Genomic DNA, 19721 nt, shown 5'->3' with positions numbered 1-19721 from the left:
TTCTCAGTTCAGCTTTTAATCTTGGAGGGATGTTTGAGCCGAGCACAGGACTAGCAACCAGGAATTCCCCCTCTTCCCAGACACTGGGATCCTCCACAGCACTGACCAGTTTATCTGGCCTTGCTGCCAAAAATTACCTGTGAATTACTGAAAGACGAACAAAAGATCATAAAGGTTTAGCACTGGTAGCACGCTTTGAAGGTGAAAGCATGCAGTGAGTGGCAGCATCCACTAAGCAATGACTTCAGCCACTGCTGGGTTTGTTGCTGTGTCCTCAAGAAATGGCAGCGAGTTGCTGTCTGCAGCACCCTGCTGGCTTTGGGCTGCTGAGAACAACCAGGCCACAAGAGCTCGGTCTGCTCCTGGGCTGTGGGAGTCAGCAGAACAGAAAGCTGCAGGTTGTGGAGCTGAGCCTCTCTGTTCTTTCTCACCAGGCACTGTGGGTGCCAGCGCCAACCCAGAGCATCACCACCACACCACTGGTTCTGCCCCAGAGGCAGAAATTCCTCAGACAGGCTGCTGTGCTGTCCCTGTCCATGACTTCATGGAGCACCAGTAGCATGGAGCTCTGTGCCTGCAGCTTAAATAGCTCTCATTCAGGGAGAGTTGTTGGCTTCTCTGTACTGGACAAAAAGGGTGTGAATTCCCAGAAAGGATGCTCTTAGCCTGTGCTTTCAGAACATCCTTGCTTTCTTCTGCACTAATCCACATCTCCCTGTCTTTCTGAGTGGGTGTTGCAACTTGTCTGCCTGTGGAGGTCTCACTCAAAGCCAGCAGCCCAGTTGGCAGATGAGACTGGGCTCAGCCTTACCCGTGGTGCTGTGAGTGCCTCACTGTGGTCCTAGGCTGGCAGCTGAGTGCCATTTGAGTTAGGAAGCTGTGCAGAAAATAGTCTCCAAAGCAGACATGCTTCTTTAAGAGTGCAGAATGGTGCAGATTGCTGTGAGTTTTGACATGCAGCCACAGGTAAATCTGCACAGCAGCCCAGGAGCACAGATATGATGCAGTTTGCTAGAGGCCTGTGCAAGTGCAGGAATTGGTGATGTCAATTAATAAACATCACTGAACAGTGCCAAGACACAGTGTGACTTTGTGGACCCTTTCTTGGAGCCCAGTGAACTTGCTCTGTTAGTAACTTACTGATATCTGTGTACGTGTGTGTCTCTGATAGGAAGGTGAAGGCATCCCAGAGCTGGGTTGGGCTGCTCAGATGTATCTTCCTATCCTGCTGACTTTAATTGGCTTGTGGTTGTTTCCATTTTCCTTCTAGAGCCGTGGTTTAATGGCTGTACTGCACTGCTCACCTGCGTCATGCAAGGAAGCAAGAAGCAAAACATAAAATTTTGCCTTTAATTTGCATTAAGAAATGAAGTAAATCAGTTTTGCTGGTTCCACTGAACCCACTATCCCTGAAATGCCACAGCTTCTGTACAGCAGCCCTAAGGAGAAAACTTTCTCTTCACCTTCTAAAGGTTAATTACAACAAGAAGAAAAGTTCTTTCTGACAGAAAATTAGCTTTCTTCGATCTCTCATTCAATTCCAGTTAAAAAGACACATTTAGTCTATTTTTCATTTCAGCTCTTTGAAAGCAGGATCAGAGGGGTGGCCTTGGATCAGGCAGAGGCTCAGGAGGGAATGGGGGCTGCTGTTCCATGTATTGCACACTTGGGCTGCCGCAACTCAGGCGCTGCTGGAATTGTCACTCAGATCCTACCTTGGTGCTAGATGGGAAAACAGTTACAGCAGTTCCTAACAGCTGGTCTCTGGGAGATGAGACTCCCCCAGCATGAATTATTAAAGCTCAAAGAGACTTCAGAAGAGTCAGCGTTAACCAGTGCGTGGGGAAGGAGTCATCTTCTGGAGAGCACCCTTAGAAATGCCTCACATCTGGCAGACCGTGCTCAAAGCAGTGGGTTTCTGATGGATGAGATGCACAGATGCTGTGTCCCCAGGGCTCCCTCTTCATTTAGCCACTAGCTTTCAGTCCAACTGATCCTAACAGTGTTGGTTTGGAATAATAAGGAGCAAGAGGAGAGATATGGTGATGGCTTCCTATCGCTGAAGTCACTCATATGCTCTATGTGGCCAACACCTGGCTACCAGAAGCTGGTAGCTATGGGAAAATGTGAGTTTGACCTTTCTCAATTTTATTCAATCTTATGACTAGAACCCTCCCTTTAGCATAGATAACCTGTGTGCCTCTTCCAGGTGTTAACGAATGCTCTATGAACAACGGTGGCTGCTCACATATATGCAAAGACTTGAAGATAGGCTACGAATGTGAATGCCCGCCTGGATACAAGCTCCTGGATAAAAAAACGTGTGGAGGTAATTTACATGCAAACAGCAGTCCCTTGTGTTTCACCATACAGAGACGTGATTATGTGCACTTCAGCATTGCTCCATCACAGATGGTTTGATTTCAAGTTATTGATGGGTTTCAAACACTCCTTTCAGACATAGATGAATGTGAGAATCCAGACGCTTGTAGCCAGATCTGCATTAATTACAAGGGGGACTACAAATGTGAGTGCTACGAGGGATACGAGATGGACACCCTGTCCAAGAACTGCAAAGCTGTAGGTAAGGCAGCTTCTTAAACTCTGATTGCTCAACATCACAACTCTGATAAGACAACGCATTTGCAGGGCTGAGCCTAGGGGAGCAGAGGCAAAAGTTAAGTAGCAAGCAAAGGCATTAATTTCAAGCAGATCAGAACTGCTGCAGCGATAGCAGATGTGTCTCTAGGCAAGAACTACTGATAGTGCAGATCAGAATATTTCAGCGGTGTGCCGAGCGATTACAATCACTAGTTGCTGTTTGAAGCTGAAACTCGAAAAGGAAACCTCTCGACAGGTTTCACTAAAAACAGCACAGAAAAAACTATTTACTGCTAGTCGTGTCAAAAGAAAACAACCCAATTAAAACATGGTAGGTTACCTCCTGTCCACCTGCCCAGCCTCATACGAAAATACCAACGTGAACACCATCAGCATGCTTGGGCTGATTGCAGAAAGGAATGTTTATGTCAGAAGAATTGCAGCCTTTCTGAGAGACTGTGGCCTGAGCTGGCCTGAGAACATGACTGCTGTTACAGTTTGACCAGCACCCAGGCTGCAGGCTCTGGCCCACAAAGAAGAGATGTGAGCTGTGTGAGCCAAAGTGCTTGGTTGGATGGTGCAGGGTCTGCATGTGTGTGACAGCCTAAAATGCCTTCCTAGCAACAAGTTCCTGGCTTTGCTGGATTCAGTGTGGCTCTGCCATGCCTCGGTCTGGCTGCCACAGAGCAGATCCACGACTTGCTGCTCTTCAGTTTGTTGTTGTTTGGGGAAAGGAGGTATCCAAGCCTTTAGGTCAGCTGCTAAAATAGCAAATGCACTTTTTTCTGTGTCAGGAAAGAGTCCCTACTTGATCTTCACCAACCGCCACGAGGTCCGTAAGATAGACCTGGTGAAAAGGGACTACTCTCGCATCATTCCCATGCTGAAAAATGTCGTGGCACTGGATGTGGAAGTGGCAACAAACAGAATATATTGGTGTGATTTGTTCTACCGGAAAATCTACAGGTAAGGGCTCATGGAGAATGTGTGTTTTGGTACCTTTCTAAAGCTGTGCTTCACTTTGTATGACAGTATGCAGAGAACAACACAGTGTGTGGTGAACCTGAGGGCTTTTCATCCCTTATTGCAGTGCCTGTTGTGGCCCAGACTTCATAAGCTTTTCAGAAACTGATAAGGAAATCAGGGGGTTGTGCAGTTACTTGGCTTGAAAATGCAGGAAGGCTTTTCATCAGTAATAGATCCCTGCGGCATTTGTGCAGTTACACATGGACTCAGCTCACTGTATGGTCATATTGCCAAGTGAGGCTGCTGCTGTGCTGTGTTCTTCCTATACATGGAGCCACAAAGGACTTGGCATCTGAAGGCAAAAAGGGGGCAAGTGGTGGAAGCAAGGATACTGGCTGACCACTGGAGGCTCTGCTGGACCAGATTAAAATCCGCAGCACTTGACCACAGACTACATTTCAGATCCTGTAATTTGTTTCCCTTTTATTTTCAGCTGTTTTTATGCATTCATCACAATTATTATGCACTGAAGCTTGTAGGAGTGCCTAGTCAAAAATGCATTTAGTTTATGCACTGAAAATTCCCCATGTGATTTTCATAGCTATTGCAGCAGTTTGTTTTGGATTTTAGTTAATGATCAGGCAAAAAGGTTGATTGGTTTCAGTGCGTAGGAGCCAAGCTGAGGTTTCTGCAGGCTGTGCTGGCTCTTGTGTCACTGGCAGGGAGATCTGCCCAGGCTGTCCTGATCATTAAGCACTCAGGTAGCCAGGCAGGTACCCTGAGCAGCCTCACGCTCTGCAGAACCCCTCATGGCACCATTCATTTGGTGTTGGGTCAGAGAGAAACCAAAGGCATTCCTCATAACTGATCCATCTCCTGAAGGTGCAGCACCACCTGCTAATCCATGTGGACTCAGCACAGCCATCCCAGCCTGGGCTACAGCCCAGAAAATAGCATCCAACCTTCACTGCTCATTGCATGGCCAAAGGCAGGATGGACAGTGAATAGCAGGCATCGATCTCCTCAACTGTGCAAGGAGAGAAAAAGTTGTTTAGGTGTTTTTTGTTTCCTTTTAACCAAATTCTTCTAAGAGCCAGACAAAGCTCTTAGAAACAGCAATGCAAACTCCGAATGTCTGATTCTTTTTAGAATCTCTCCATGCAGTTGATACTGGTATAAATGCAGTTTATATAAGAACAGAATCTCCTCTGCTTCTAGGTGTAATATGGGTTTACTCTCGGAACCTCCATGCAGCATTTCCTGCCTTTCGTTAGCATCTTCAGAGATTGAGAAGCTGATGTTAAGCGAAGATTTTCTTTGTGTCTAACAAGAGATCACTTGCCAAATTAGTACAGCTTCATGAATCCCTTTGATGAATTAAAATTAGTTACACGGGTCCTAATTCTGCAAGACATTTAAGCACATTTATTTGTAAGCTAAATTCAACTCTGTTCAGCAGAGCACTGGAGATTATAATATTTCCAATGTCCATAAATCCCATTAATGGTACTGCTGAAGTTAATGTGCCCTAAGTCAGATGTTGTGCTAAATTGTGCAGGAAGCTGGGTGGAAACATAAAGTAACTGTCCTGCAAATGCCTGCCGTCTAGATATAGAGGTAGGACCGAGGTGAAGGAGAAAGCAGCAGCAGGTTGTGGTGCACAACTGTAAAGGTTTCTCTGTCGGTCGTCCTGCCACATGTGCACTTTGTTCCTGTGGGGTTAGAGTGATGCTGCCAGCACTCGGCCCTTCCTGAGCTCCAGCCCTGTGCACATCTGTACAGCCTTCTCTGTGCCATGTGTCAGCCCAGTGACAAATCTTGTCTCTGCAGTGCTTACATAGACAAAGCGAGTGACACAGCGGAGCAGGTGATTCTGATAGACAGCCAGCTGAACTCTCCTGAAGGGCTGGCCATTGACTGGGTTCATAAGAACATCTACTGGACAGATTCTGGAAACAAGACTATCTCAGTGGCCACTGCAGACGGGAGCAGGAGGAGGACACTTTTTAACAGCGACCTCAGTGAGCCGAGAGCCATTGCTGTTGATCCCACACGGAGGTAAGTATGAAAAGGAGATGTTTTTGATGGACTTCCAGTCTTCTTTCTGCCTCTCACAAAACTCATGTGCATTGCGTGTGCCATAAATTAAATCCTAATGGATTTAATAATAACGGTTCAGGTGGGCCTGAGCTCAGGCACGCAGGTTATGTGGGGAAATAACAAAGTCTGACAGGAGTGCAGGATAAGGAAAGTCTACAGATCGACCACAGACACCAGGAGATAGTCTGGGGGTTTATATTCTGGTGCAAGTTCTGTGGCAGAGTAACCTGTGGGATAGAGGAGCACAGTAGCTCCATTAAATGCATATCAAGATGAAGTGACCAAGGGGCTTTGCAGCATCAAGCAGAGAGCACTGCAACTCCATCCCTGAGCAGTAGTTCAAATTTCTTACCCTTGGGTCCAACTTACTGTCTCCTTGCATCCATCTCTTTTAGGTTCATGTACTGGTCTGACTGGGGAGACAAAGCGAAGATTGAGAAGGCAGGCCTCAATGGCGTGGGGCGGCAAGTGCTGGTGTCTGACAACATCGAGTGGCCAAATGGCATCACGCTTGGTAAGCAGCTGGGTCACAGCTACGGGATCCACTGTGGCTAATATAAATTCCTTGTTAAGTAGGCAAACACAGCCAAAGTGGAAGCCATCCACGCTTAGCACCACGCAGGTGTGAGGCTCTCCACTTGGTTTTATGTTTGAAAATTCTGTCCATAAAAAGCTGTAAGAGAAAATGTTACTACCATTCATATTGTTGAAGTGCTACGGCTGTGAACAAATAATGTTATCCTTCAGTAATTAAGAAATTAATTAATGGCTTGTTTTACTACAGAATTTGTTTTATTGTTGGCACTCATCCACTTGCATTCAGTTTAGTGAATCTCATCCAAAATAAGTGCATCTGCTCCAGGAAGAGACATTCAGAAGGAGCACCTCTGGGAAGCCCAGAGTGCGGCTGCCCTGCTCCTCCTGGTAGCAAAACAACGCTGTTAGTCCAGCCTTTACCTCCCCCCACACACACATGCACACCAGAATGTTTCTCCTTTTTAATCTTACTTATAAAGTCTCTTCCCAACATATCTGGGCACTGATTCAAAATCACAACTAGTGTTTTAAAAAAAAAGAAAACTTTTCAAAGCCTAATAATAAAGAGATTAGTCATGCTGCCAGCAGGAAAAAAAGTGCTGGGAAGTGGAAAAGAATTGCAGAAGCCGTGTGTAATTTTGCTTCATTGTGTTTTTACTTCTCAGATTTGCTGAATCAGCGTCTCTACTGGGTGGACTCCAAATTGCATTCACTCTCCTGCATTGATTTCAATGGCAGCAACAGAAAAGTTCTAATCTCTTCTGTTGATGATCTGAGCCATCCTTTTGGCCTAGCAGTGTTTGAGGTAAGAGTCAAGATCTGGTGAGAACAGGCTGGAGACTGCAAGAGGTCTCAAAGCTCTCCTTGATTGAAAGCTTTGCCTTTTGCATAGAGCAGAAAGCTGAGTGAGGGTGTTTGCTGCTATAGAAACCGATTAACCTGGTGTGGGTTCAGCAGGGAAAATAGTTTTCTAAAGCCTTTAATCAGGAGCGATGCGTTGCCTCACGCTTTTACCTAACGTGGTATAAGTGAGTCCATGAGGGGCAGGCAGTGCTCAGTTATGGATCCCACATGACTGCAAAATAGTCATGGCTTTCCCTTGAGGTGAACTGAGCCAACCGCCCATGCAAAGGCTGAAACTGTTAGCAAGGGACAGGAGAAACCACTTATTGTGATCAGCAGTGGGGCAGCCGTTCACCGAGTGACACTGCAGCATGCCCTGTGCCTGCCTTCGGATGAGTCAGACTTTGAGGGGAGCTGCAGGGGGTCAGGCAGCCACCCAGCACACTGACAGCACTGTGCCATTCCCAGCATTGTTGTTTCACATACATGCTTGGGTTGCACTTTCCAATGCTAACAGAATCCTCATGGGAGGATGGCCCCGTCGGTCTGGGAGGTTGGTTGCTTGCACTGTCCTCTGGCCATCCCAGCATCTGTAGAAGTGTCCTCAAACATTTTCACCTGTGGCAGGAGTGTGAAGGCTCCAGTGGGCAGTGTGTGTGTGCCAGGCGCTCGCAGGGCTCCCCCTGCAGTCACTGTGCACCCGTGCACTGCTGAGCTGGGGATCTGGCATTACAAAGTCCAACTGGAATTGGAACTGAGCAGGGTCAGGTCAGAAATGCAATGTATTTCCTGCAGGACAGAGTGTTCTGGACTGACCTGGAGAATGAAGCGATCTTCAGTGCCAACAGGCTGAGTGGCTTGGACATCTCTGTGTTAGCAGAAAATCTCAATAATCCTCACGATATCGTTGTATTTCATGAATTAAAGCAGCCCAAAGGTAAGATGCGTCCTCAGGTCTCGTGGCCTTAAATTAGATTTATTTGAAGCGCTTCCTGATGGTTTCTGATGAGAGAAAAGGCACAGGTAATAATGTGAAATCAATGCCTGATGTTGGAAGTTCCTGCGTAATTAATTTTACATCAACACCTGAAAAATCTGCCGCTTGTTAATAGCTGTTTAATTAGCATCTTTGATAACAGAGTTACTCTCGTTACTGTGATCCTTTCCATTCATTACATATTTGGGCTGTACTGCAGACTGGAAGTGTCACAGCAAGGTGAGCACGTGGGGAATGGCACTCAGCACCAGGCTGCAGAGCAAATAACAGAAAGACCTGCTTAACAACACGAGGAAGCCAGCTTCTGACCCAGCATAACTGAGAAAGCTCAGTGAGGAGCACATGGCTTGTGTCCATCTGCTGTTATGTGAGCATGTACGGATGCTCTCCTCACTCAGCAGCATCAGTCTGTGAATGTTCTACGTAACTATTAGTGGCAATCAACAGGCCATTCAGATACCATCTTTATTGTGCAGTGTCTGAACCACTGGCTTGCGAACATTATCACTAAGGCAACTCCAGTTGCGTGAGGCTGTTAATTTTTTATTCACTAATCTCTCCTCACAGTTTTTATAGTAGAACGTGAGGTTTTACTCCAACCTGTAAAGATGATTCAGGAGGGCGATTGATCGAGGTAGAGAGCTGAAGAGTCTTTTTAGAAGGCTTAACAGTCCTTTGCTGAGGGGAAAAAATAAAGTAACTTGCTTTTTTTTCTGTCTTTGAATAGCTCCAGACTCCTGTGAGCTCGGCCCCCAGCCAAATGGAGGCTGCGAGTATTTGTGTCTTCCTGCACCCCACATCTCTCCCCATTCCCCCAAGTTCACGTGTGCCTGTCCTGACAACATGTGGCTGGGTCCTGACATGAAAAAATGCTACAAAGGTGAATACAAACACATCGCTGTTCTATTGTCCCAATAAAACCATACTTTATGGTGAAAAAAAGTGTTCCTGATGGTGGAACATATACATTAGCTTTGGAATTCCACATGTATTCTGACTTCTGAACAAAGCATTGCACTATTCTTTATTGAAAACCTGTATTATTTTTTGAAAGCATCATCAGGAAAAAAACGGGGGAAAGAGGAAGAAAGGGATGATCCCTGGGACTGAAAATGGGAATGGTCAGTAAATGGGATCCATTTGCCATGTTAGTGCTCTGTAGATACCAGAAGGGCCACAATCAATGCTGAAGTGACTGCTGGTTACAATATAACCTTCCCTGACATGTAGACAGTTCCTGGTACAAATTCAGTACCTGCTCAAGAAATGGGTATTTTAATTTCTTAACCAGCTTCCAGACAAGGTACTTCACTACCATTAATTAACTAAAGTTGGATCAGTTCTGTGCTTGGCAAGTAGAACTGGGATTTGATTTCTACTTCTAACAATCCGCCCCACCCTTATATCACCATTTGTGATTTGATAACTCATTGCTTTTGCTTTTCAGAGCTTCCAACTACTCCACCTACCGCTGTGGTTGCAGGAACCACTACATCTCATCCTGCCACTGCCTCCACTGCCACTGTGACCGGCAGCACCACCAACAGCACCGCCATCATCCCCAGAGCTGTATCAGAAGCCACAACTGCCACCCCGAGTTCTCATTCAACCACATCCCTCCTCATAGATTCTGAGATGACCACCGAAAACAGCAACTTGTCACAGCACTGTAAGTGAATGAGATTTTCAATTTATACATTGCCAGAAAAATTCATGAGCACCTCTAACAGCTGAGCTATGAAAGGTCATATGTAGGCACATCGTCTTGCATAGCAGGAGAAATTAGGTATTCTGTATGCAGATACAGATACAGTTCTGATAGGTGATATGATTCCAGTTGCTTGGGATTTTAGGGCTGTCATGTCAGGCTTTCATCCCATGCATGTAAAGCTGATTCTCTCTAGAGAAACGCCCTATAAAATGCATACCAGTCCAGGTCAAGCTGCTACTGCTTTGTATGGCTGTGCTCTGTGTCAAAGAGAAGAATTTGTTCTTCCTGATTGTCCTTGAAGACCTCAAACAGATCCAGATTGCTTTGAAAGAGCGATAGATTAAAATACTGCAAAAAAACCAACAACCCAAAACCAAAAACTATCAGGAAGCAGAACAGGCTGTTTTCACTGCACTTGGAAAGCAAAACTAAGCCATCCCAATTTGACTCTGATATCTATTTGAAGCAATCAGTGAACTCACTTTGTAGTGCATGGGGAAAAATAGAATGAATTGTATAAATTAGATTCTTTCAAGTCCTGTTTGTGCAAATTTCCTTTCAAATGTCATAATTAACTTAAAGAACTTACTTAACTTCTACGGCTTATGTTTGAAATAGTCTGGCCTGTTGTTAGGTAAATAACCTTGTAATAGAACAGTCTGCCAAGGGGAATTATTTAAAAGGATAAATTGCCTTTTAAGTTCCATGAATTGATGCATCAGAAGACAAACTATTACAGTTAGTTTCCCACCTCTCTATTCCAGCTACTTTAACACAAAGATTTTCTGTGCTGATCCCCTGTTATTAGAGCTCAGAGCAAACATTGTGAAGTTACTCTTGCACGCTGTAGCAGGCTGCAGCAACCACCAACATATGTGGTGCCCAGCTCCATGGCTGTACATAATGTAAATATACACACGTGCATGTGCACATTTAGCAAGCATTGCATTCCTAAGACACAGCTCAACACAGCCCAGAGTTATGTGTACATGTGTCTCTTTTTATTCTTCTCCCTGATTATTTCATTCCAAAACTTTCTATGAACTCTTTGGTAACAAATACTTGATGATGGGCAGAACAGGTTACTGATACAAAGCATTCTTTAGCTATAGCTTTAAAACCTGTGAATGAGTGAAATGATCTGTCCTATTTCTGTAATTACAGATTCAAATAATGGCCAAGGCTTTGATTCAACTGTGACAGCGGCTGTTATTGGAATTGTCATTCCTGTTGGTAAGCTGATTTGATTTCAGCATTGAAGGAGATCGATCATACTGAAATAGTGTAAATAAACTTCTCTGACTCTCAGGATTGGGGGGTGGAAGAATAGAGGAACTGCTAAAATGAGTCTGGATTGGAGGCAGTTGTGGAGGATAGACGCTTGCATAGGAACATGTCAGCAGATTCCTGCTCTCTCCACAAAACTAACAACACTTTCTCCTTTCATCAGTGGTTCTTGGCTTGCTGTGCATGGGGGGATACCTCATCTGGAGAAACTGGAAACGGAAGAACACTAAAAGCATGAATTTTGATAATCCGGTATATAGGAAGACAACGGAAGAAGAAGATGAAGATGAAATCCACATTGGCCGAACAGCCCAAATTGGACACGTCTATCCTGCAGTAAGTACCTGAGGAACCTGCTGAGAATTCATTTTCCTGAGAATCTGGCTTACAGAATTAACCAACAGTGAATCATGTGGAGACATTTGACATTATTAATTCAATTCAATAATCATGGAATAGGCAGAAGACTAAACTTGTCTTAAAAGACAGTGGTGTATATATACAATAGGATAATGTTTAAGTGAAGAGCAACTTTTCTGGTCACACACAGTCTGCCTTATACTGGCTGGGTGTCCAGCTCAAGAGCTCAATATGTGACAACTGATTACTTATCTTCTGAAAGGTTCCATGTTGCTCAGACTTCTACCAAGTTACCTGAACTATTTTAAGGGTAACTCGGGTCTCTATACAAACCAAGGAGAAATTGTATTTTCCATGTAATAAAACATTGCAAAAGCCAGATTTCTCACAAGGAGAAGCAGATGAGATTTTGTAGGAAGTTAAGGACATTTGTCTTGGCCACATTAATCTTTACTAAAACAAAATACTCACTTTGTTAGCAAGTCCTCTGTATGCAGAAAAAAGGAGAAATAGTTCTGTGTGGCAGCTTGTCTGCGTTGGAGCTTCCTTCCAAGAACAGCCCTCATGAGATGGAGCACCGGCAGTAATAACTGCTTTGTATTTTTAGAAGAGAAAAAGATCTTAATTAATGCTTTATGTTAACATAATCAATGCTTTATGTTACCTGAAGATGACCTAGAAATATGTCAGTCCTTACAAGGAATTCTATCCATGTAGCATACAAGGACAATGCGCCATCCAATGTCTCTGTAGTAAAACTTCTGGGAGAGACCTTGTTTAAGGGAAAAAAAACAGTACATGAAATAATATTTGTCACCATTACATTAGGGCAGCAAATAGATTTTTAACAGGAAATGCAACTTGGCACCAAATCCTGTGATACTGTTGTTCGTGTATCAAAATATACAAGTCAGATTTTCTCTTCAAGTTTGCTTTTCTTCCTTCACAGCGCGTAGCACTGAGCTTAGAAGACGATGGGCTGCCATAAGGATGAAGCTGCTGCTCCAGCCAGAACGCACCGAACAAACTTTCTTTGGATCACAAAACCTGCTTCTTTGTTTGAATCATTATTTATGTTGCAGAAGGGTAACCACAGAGTTATAATGAACTGCAAACATCCAAAGGATGTGAGAGTTTTGTATGTATAATCTTTTATACACATTTTAACTTGTTGCACTACCCATTTGTGATAGTCAATAAGCAACTGCTGAGCTACTAACTCAATGTACATAACCAGCAGGCTGACGGTTCAGTAGCTACTGCTTTATTTTAAGACTATATTTATAGATATTTTGTAAATATACTGAATATGCTTTGTGGCTATCCATCAACATAAGTAAAATAAAATCTGTACAGACCGTTTAGAAATATTTATTAACAAAAGCTGGATTATAAGATCTGATCTGTAAATATAGTAGAGGGGTGAGAGTATTTATTTTTTGTATGTTTGGCTTGCTGTGCATAGATTATCTGTGTATATATCTATCTAGTGTAGATAGATATATAGGCATATAAATATATACATATATATAAATATATACATATATTTTAAAACTACTGGGCTATGTTTATGAAAATTAGGAATAATTGAATTTTTACCAGGTGTTTAAAGTTTGCTTTCAAATCTAAAGACACAAAGGAAGAAACAGCTGTACTGTAAGATAGCCGATAAATGACAGCCATAACAAACAGGGCTTCTGTTTCCCAAAGTGGCTTGCAAGGGTTGCTTTCATCTTCTCCAGTTTAGCCAGCTTTGCCTGCACTGCTCTGAGCTAAAGGGCTGTTGCTAACAGCATTTCAGGCAGGAGGAGCTCCTACAGTGACCACATTTTTCATTCTCTACTGTTGCTTTTTACAGGTTGGTACAAATCTGATTTAGCCTATTTCTTTGTTTTCCTCTATCTGAGTGCTTTCCCTACTAGGCATCCTGCACCTCTCACACGCATTTAGAATTAGCAGAACCAAGAGTTGAGGCACATTCAGATACCTGAAGTGAGCACTCAGGAAGGCTCATCAGGAAACAGTCCCACAATAACAAAAGGTAATCCCTTACCTCATGGCTCCTTTCCCCCACTCCCTTCTTCATTAAGTCTCAGTTTAGGAGATGCTGTGGGGCAGTGTCTTAGTTCATTCACCATTTGTAGGATTCATTGAAGTGCAGCAGCTGTCATCAGAGTGAATGTCTGCACCGTAATACATCTGACATAACACAGAGCACAAGGCAAGGTTCAAAATTCACAGCTGTATCAATAGCTGATTCCTAGAATTCAAAGGCATCTGAAAAAAATAAAACATCACAGGAAAAAGAAGTTGAAAGCTTTCTGGTCTGTTAGTAACTGCCTTTCATTCACTATGGTTCCCAAACTTAGTTTCTCTTTCCTGCAGACCTCAATAGCACAGTGTTGCCATCACCACATACTACAACAAAGGAGTCTAAATATGCACTGTCTGTCCTAAGAATTACAAGGAACCAAACACCAAAAGATCAAAATAGTTGACATAATCCTGCCTATTTCTGCAGCAAGAAGGAGTCCAGGTACTCTTACATTCACTCCTTTGATGGCAAAAAAAGATACATTATTTTAAACAGGCTCCTCTTGCTGAAGATCATGACATCTGTGCTAGCCTGGGATTCCATAAAACTACTTTAGAAAGGAGAACTCAAGAACAGTCTCTCGGTATATTAGCTTCCTTTTCCTACACAGATGCTTCCCTCCCACCCCCCCAGTTCCAGTAGCTTATTCAAGGTCTGTGCACTGACATGGCAAACAGCAGTGTAAGGCTCTGCTCTCAGGTTCACAGTTTCCTATCAAACCACAGCAGGTGATGATCATCCACCTCAAGGGACAAGTTCAGGCATCGAGGCCAAAAGCAAGGCCTTCTCCCGGATGGTGTTTTTCACCTGTTCCATCCAGCAGAGATAACCGTCCAGTTCCCCCCTCCTTGTTGGTGTAAGCACAGGCCAGCAATGCTGTTTGGCTGGGTAGTTCAGAAGACCCACTGCTTTTTTCTTATCTCACACTATGAGGTTCCCAGGAAGTGGATAATACTCAACTACCACCACACACTGGACTGAAGTGTGTGAGAAGCTGAGGAAACCTTAGCCTTCTTGCATCAATTACAGCTTTTGTATACAAGCAGAATAAACCAATCCCCATTGTATCCTTGTCTCATTTTCCTCCTCCCTATCCCCCAACACACACACATTCCTTTTAGGAAAAGAAAAACCACAGGATAACGTGAGTTGGACTTACTTGGATTCTCAACTAAGAAAGGAACAAGGTGTCTGAAGACCAAGTGTAGCATTCCCCTACTTAAACTACTTGATTCACAGCCTTTGTAGACAACATCTAAAGAATCAAGCACCCTTCTGTTCCAGTTCTAGATTATAAGGCAGTAAAGGAGTGACTGAGACACCCAGTTACCCTTCCAAGGTCTGAAGCTCCATGTCTGCAAATTCATGCACTGTGTGCATGAAGAAAAACTGAGAGGAGGCTGTATGTACGTGGTAACTCTGTAACTAACAGACATGTAAATAGATTTGGAAGTTCTACAGTTTTGATACTTTTCTAAGAGCACACACAGACAAATCTGTACAAACCGTGTAAAAAAAGGCTGTGGCTTTTTGTAAATGAACTCAATGTGCAGTGATGATTTCAACTAAACGCCAATGTTTTCTTTTTAAAGAAGTTATTTTAAATTACGGTTCCGGTTGTTAGGATGATATTTAACACTGTAATCACTTCTGATCTGTCTCGTCATGTTGAAGTTCTGTTAAAGTAAGTTCTTGCTCGGTGCCTTTTGTGTTTCAGTTTTTGGTATGGATGAAAGGACCAGGGAGGGGCGGGGAGGGATCTGCTGTATAACGTGCTGTACTTACATGAATAAGGATCACTGCAAACCAAATGAATACATTTGTAAAACAGTGCACTGTTTCTATAGAAAGATTTGTTTGTTTGTTTTTAATCTGAGCCTACTGAACTAATTACATTTTAGTACTTCAAATGCTGTCTCTTAGGCCTGGTACTGTATTGCACCTTGGTCTGCCTTTTCCTTAACTCTCCATTGTTAAAAGTCGAAGTGGGGCTTAGGGCCAGGTTGGAACCCAGATGGGTTTTAAGTTCCCTTCATCCCCAACGCTTCTATGATTCTAGATGATTTTATGTCCAAGGCATATATTCTCTATTCTATATAATTTTATGGAAGGTGCTAAGAAAAACGACACAGCCTCCTATGCGAGTCCCAAGCCTGTCACACTAAGTTATGCCTCCTCTAACAGCTGCCTTAACTAAATATATTGGATACCCGACTCACCTGTCAGAGGGGTAACCCAGTCCATTTGCACATGAACACACCAGCCAACTCAAAGCAGTTATTGACAAAACACACTTACTTTGCTGGTCCTGGTGCTCAAACAGCTACAACAGGAGCACTTCACAGGCAGCTGCAGTGTTTTGGATGCCCTGGGAACAGCACCCAGGTTAACAAAGTATCCTTGAGCACCAGCTTCACACAGCTGTTAGCAGTCGAAGTTTGACATTCATTGTGAATTATCCTGTTGACAATAACAGAGGTTCCAACTTGGACGCTGTGTTTCCGGGCATTTCTCAGCAAGCACATCAGGAGCTGATAACAGGAAAAAAAAGATACGCTGACCTCTCAGCAACAAGACTTGGGAAAAGAAATATAATAAGACCACTCCCCCTTGTGCTATCACTATCCACCCTCACCAACAGCCATTCCCCTCCTGTTTAAATGCTCCCTGCAAGTACTGAAAGGCCACAATGAGGTCTCCCCAGCGCCTTCTCTTCTCCAAGCTAAACAAGCCCAGTTCCCTCAACCTTTCCTCACAGGAGAGGTGCTCCAGCCCTCTGACCATCACCCAGTCCCAAGACCAACCCCTGAGAGACAGCACTTGTAACCAGCCTCCACCCTGACACAGCATCATTAATCACAACCCTTTGGCTGCATCCAACCAGCCAATTCCTAACCCATTGAACAGTCCATCCTCCAAATCTGTACCTCCCAAACTTAAAGAGAAGGATGTGGTGAGGGACTGTGTCAAAGGCTTTGCAGAAATCAGAGTAGATGACACCATCTCCCTTCCCCCATCCACCAAAGCCACCACTCCATCATCGAAGGCCACCAGATTGGTCATGCAAGACCTGCCCTTGGTGAAGCCATGCGGGCTGTCTCAAATCACCTCTTTATCTCATATGTGCCTGAACACAGCTTGTAGAAGGATCTGCTCCACGATCTTCCCAGGCACAAAGTTGAGACACACCAGTCTGTAGATCCCCAGGTCAAAAAATGTATATATTTTTCATTTGGTCACTGAAGAACTACCCAATAAAAACCACTGACAGACTGTCATTGTGAATGCCTACTTTGTCTTTGCAGACAAGCAGAGGAAAACACAGGGCAGGGACAGGGACCATTAAGGTTGTTGCTTTGCCTTACCTATCAGTGCCAGCCCATGACACAGATACAAATCAGCACCCATGTCTTTATGCATCACCACTTTAATGTGAACAACCACTAGATGCAGAACATTGTTTTTCCTCTTTCAGCTGTGCTATCAGTTTACAGAAGCTGTCCTTACTCAGTTTTTATATATAAAGGCACCAACACATTAGAGGAAAAGTCTTCAAACCATCACTAGACTCTAAATAACAGATAAGCACAGACATGAATGCATGCCAGTGCAAAGACTGGCATGGACGCAGCCCCACCTGTAGAAGTGGATAAATAATGGAGACACTGATCATGCTGTCCTTGATTACAGTGTAGTGTACGTAGTGCCATGCGCTTTCAGCTACACTATTACAGGGGCTGACAATGAGATACAATTACTGGTATCAATGAAGTATAAAGGACTATGATCAGGAAGCAAACAAACTAAATAACAAACACTGAAGGGGAGTTATACCTTCCAGCAGAGCATTCAATCACTTCTTCAGTTCACAGGGAAGTGAAAGGCTCCTCCACGTGCATCTGAAATACAGCTCAAAGTTATTCAAGATGCACTCCTGTTCACAACAGCAGTTTCACCATCCCCAAACTACTGCAGGCCCTGTAGTCAAGGAAGATCCAGCCACGGATCAAACAATTCCAGTTTTGCAAGGAAAGGTCACATCTGACCACAAGCAACTTAGTGAGAACACGTTCAGTTGAACCCCTCCCTCCAGTCTAAAAAAAGACCAACAAACCCACCATCAGCTCCAGCATTAATTACTCAGTAAGTTACATACAAAACAACAAGCCGATGATTTCTGGTTTCCCATTGCATCTTCAATGCAGAAAGCAGGCACACTTTTGGTATCCACTGCACAGGCAGAAAGACTACCCTGAACTAACAGGGAGGGGGGAAAGGGGAAGGAGTGTGACAATATCCTGACTGAAGTGGATGGGATATGAAAAAGCACAATATCCATGCTGAAAATAATCACAAAATAACATAGGCTGCAGTTGCACCAAGGACCTGGAAGGACTTGTGCACAGTAACTGTGCTATCATCCAGTTCACTCTCTGCACAGCAGCCATGCAGATCAGTTCTGCATTGATTGCTCTGAATTGCAGGGCACAAACTACCACAGATCATACAAACAACTCAAGTCTTTAACATGCTCCCTGCTAACACAGCCAAGTGTCAGACACCTGCTCACATCTCAGCCAACAACAAAGCTGACTTCACAGTCAAGTGCTGCTGTGGTCCCCCTCCCTTTAAAATGCATTGCTATTTGAATTAACAGAAGAACCAGAAGCTTTCTGGAGCAAAGACGTGTACTTAAATGTCTTCAATCAATTTCAATTCACTTCTTCAGGAAGAATGTAATCGAAGGGGAAGTGTGCAGGATGCTCACACAAGAACATCATCTATATGGCCCTTCCCTTCCTAGATAAAAAAATAAAGTCAGCTTAGCTTTAGCAGAGAATTATTCATCCCTGTATACACCACAATATTCAGGAGGGGTTCAACTGCCATATTCCAGTGTCCTTGCCAGATACCCTCCAATTCCCAAGGCTCTGGGAGGTGAGAAGAAGTTCTGCCCTGTTCTACTTTGTGAGGGTGGGGAGAAAGAAAGGAAAAAGTAAAGAAACGCTTCTCCCATATAATTTATAGCTTGGGCATTTTGCTCACTCATAACATGAGAGAAAGAAAAGAATCCATGGCAGATGAAGGTAGATTAGCTCAATTGAAGCAGAAGACCAGACAGAAAAAGAGCTAGAGGAGAAATGTCTCTTGTAAGCACCCTAGATCCACTGGTGCTGTTGTGCCATCTGGATCTGCCAGAAGACCACTGGAAAACAGGGCTGACAAAGTGCTTAGCAATAACATTTCCTGTAATTACATTCCAAAGGGTTAAACAGCTATTTTACTGAAGGCTGACAAAGAGCCCACCCAAACTGTTAAGCTTAATGCTTCCTGCCCCATTACATTTCTGTCTGCTAAGCCCTCCACAAACAGCTGTGACTTGAAAGCCTGAACAAAAGATAGTAAAGACTCTGCAGAAATCCCCCTCCATTAAACTCTGATATTTTTCTATCATAGACCATGTGCCACGCTCCAAAATTACATGATGTCCATCTCTATTAAATAAATAAATAAACAATCCATTTTAATTCAGAAATCCTTTTCAAAATTGCAGTTGACTTTACTCGGACATCACTGAGAGCAGCCCCAAGAGAAATCAAAGCAATCCGCCATTACCAAAATGAAACAAAGGGGTTGATAAACGAAGGGATCTTGAGCATCAAACAATGCAGGCGTAGGATGAAGTAGTTTCACCTCTGCTAAGATCACCGCAGAAATACTACGTTGAGTGGATAATTCAGAGAGGGCACTAAAGAAAATGAAGCAGCTTCAGCAGAGACCTAGAAAAACTGCTAAAGGTACATAAAAAATAAATAGTGGATATAAAAGTTCCGTCCCTCCTCTCACAAGCTGGACTGTGAACTGACCAGCGGCTTCAGGGAAAAGCTGGCAGATACTTTGCTACATTAGAGGATTCTTATACTAGAACATTCTTCCATTCAGCAGAAAAAGCCGCAACGTGTCAAAAGGCCGTGAGCAGAAATCAGCTGAATTCTGAGAAAACTGAATGTTTCTAAACTTTGCAGCAACTTCTCATTGGATAAATTTATCAATTAGTAGCTTCTAAAAGGTCTTAAGGGTCTAAACTTGATCCTGCTGTCAGAGGAGGACAAAAGGAGGCGTGGAAAAAATCAAATGGTGCAGCAAAAGACCTTGAAGCTTGAATGACTACCAGTCCCAAGGCACAGGTCACACACTCGGTCAGATCCTGCTTTCTAAATTGC

The 19721-nt window shown here is 43.7% G+C and overlaps 1 protein-coding gene and 1 long non-coding RNA gene across 3 annotated transcripts in view; one reads left to right on the top strand and one right to left on the bottom strand.

The window, feature by feature from the left end:
* LRP8 (LDL receptor related protein 8) overlaps positions 1 to 15407 on the top strand; it is a 138225-nt gene extending 122818 nt beyond the window's left edge. The window contains exons 8-19 of one of the 2 annotated variants that reach the window (XM_072342814.1): positions 2210 to 2329; positions 2459 to 2584; positions 3396 to 3567; positions 5398 to 5625; positions 6063 to 6181; positions 6870 to 7009; positions 7843 to 7984; positions 8772 to 8924; positions 9492 to 9713; positions 10920 to 10988; positions 11206 to 11378; positions 12352 to 15407. In XM_072342814.1, the coding sequence (XP_072198915.1) occupies positions 2210 to 2329; positions 2459 to 2584; positions 3396 to 3567; positions 5398 to 5625; positions 6063 to 6181; positions 6870 to 7009; positions 7843 to 7984; positions 8772 to 8924; positions 9492 to 9713; positions 10920 to 10988; positions 11206 to 11378; positions 12352 to 12390 (1703 nt within the window). In that variant the 3' untranslated portion in view covers positions 12391 to 15407. The remainder of the gene's footprint in view (positions 1 to 2209; positions 2330 to 2458; positions 2585 to 3395; positions 3568 to 5397; positions 5626 to 6062; positions 6182 to 6869; positions 7010 to 7842; positions 7985 to 8771; positions 8925 to 9491; positions 9714 to 10919; positions 10989 to 11205; positions 11379 to 12351) is intronic. The other variant, XM_072342816.1, reaches the window with a different exon arrangement.
* LOC140255348 (uncharacterized) overlaps positions 4029 to 19721 on the bottom strand; it is a 22750-nt gene continuing 7057 nt past the window's right edge. Inside the window, exons 3-7 of the long non-coding RNA XR_011904458.1 lie at positions 15796 to 16028; positions 13456 to 13679; positions 11874 to 11995; positions 7864 to 8049; positions 4029 to 6340 (exon numbers count right to left, since the gene is read on the bottom strand). This is a non-coding gene — a long non-coding RNA (uncharacterized lncRNA). The remainder of the gene's footprint in view (positions 6341 to 7863; positions 8050 to 11873; positions 11996 to 13455; positions 13680 to 15795; positions 16029 to 19721) is intronic.

Source organism: Excalfactoria chinensis, chromosome 8, assembly GCF_039878825.1.
Source record: "Excalfactoria chinensis isolate bCotChi1 chromosome 8, bCotChi1.hap2, whole genome shotgun sequence".
In the NCBI taxonomy this organism is placed as follows: domain Eukaryota; kingdom Metazoa; phylum Chordata; class Aves; order Galliformes; family Phasianidae; genus Excalfactoria; species Excalfactoria chinensis.
The sequence above is the reverse complement of the archived record's forward strand: the minus strand, read 5'-3'. Positions and strand labels throughout refer to the sequence as shown.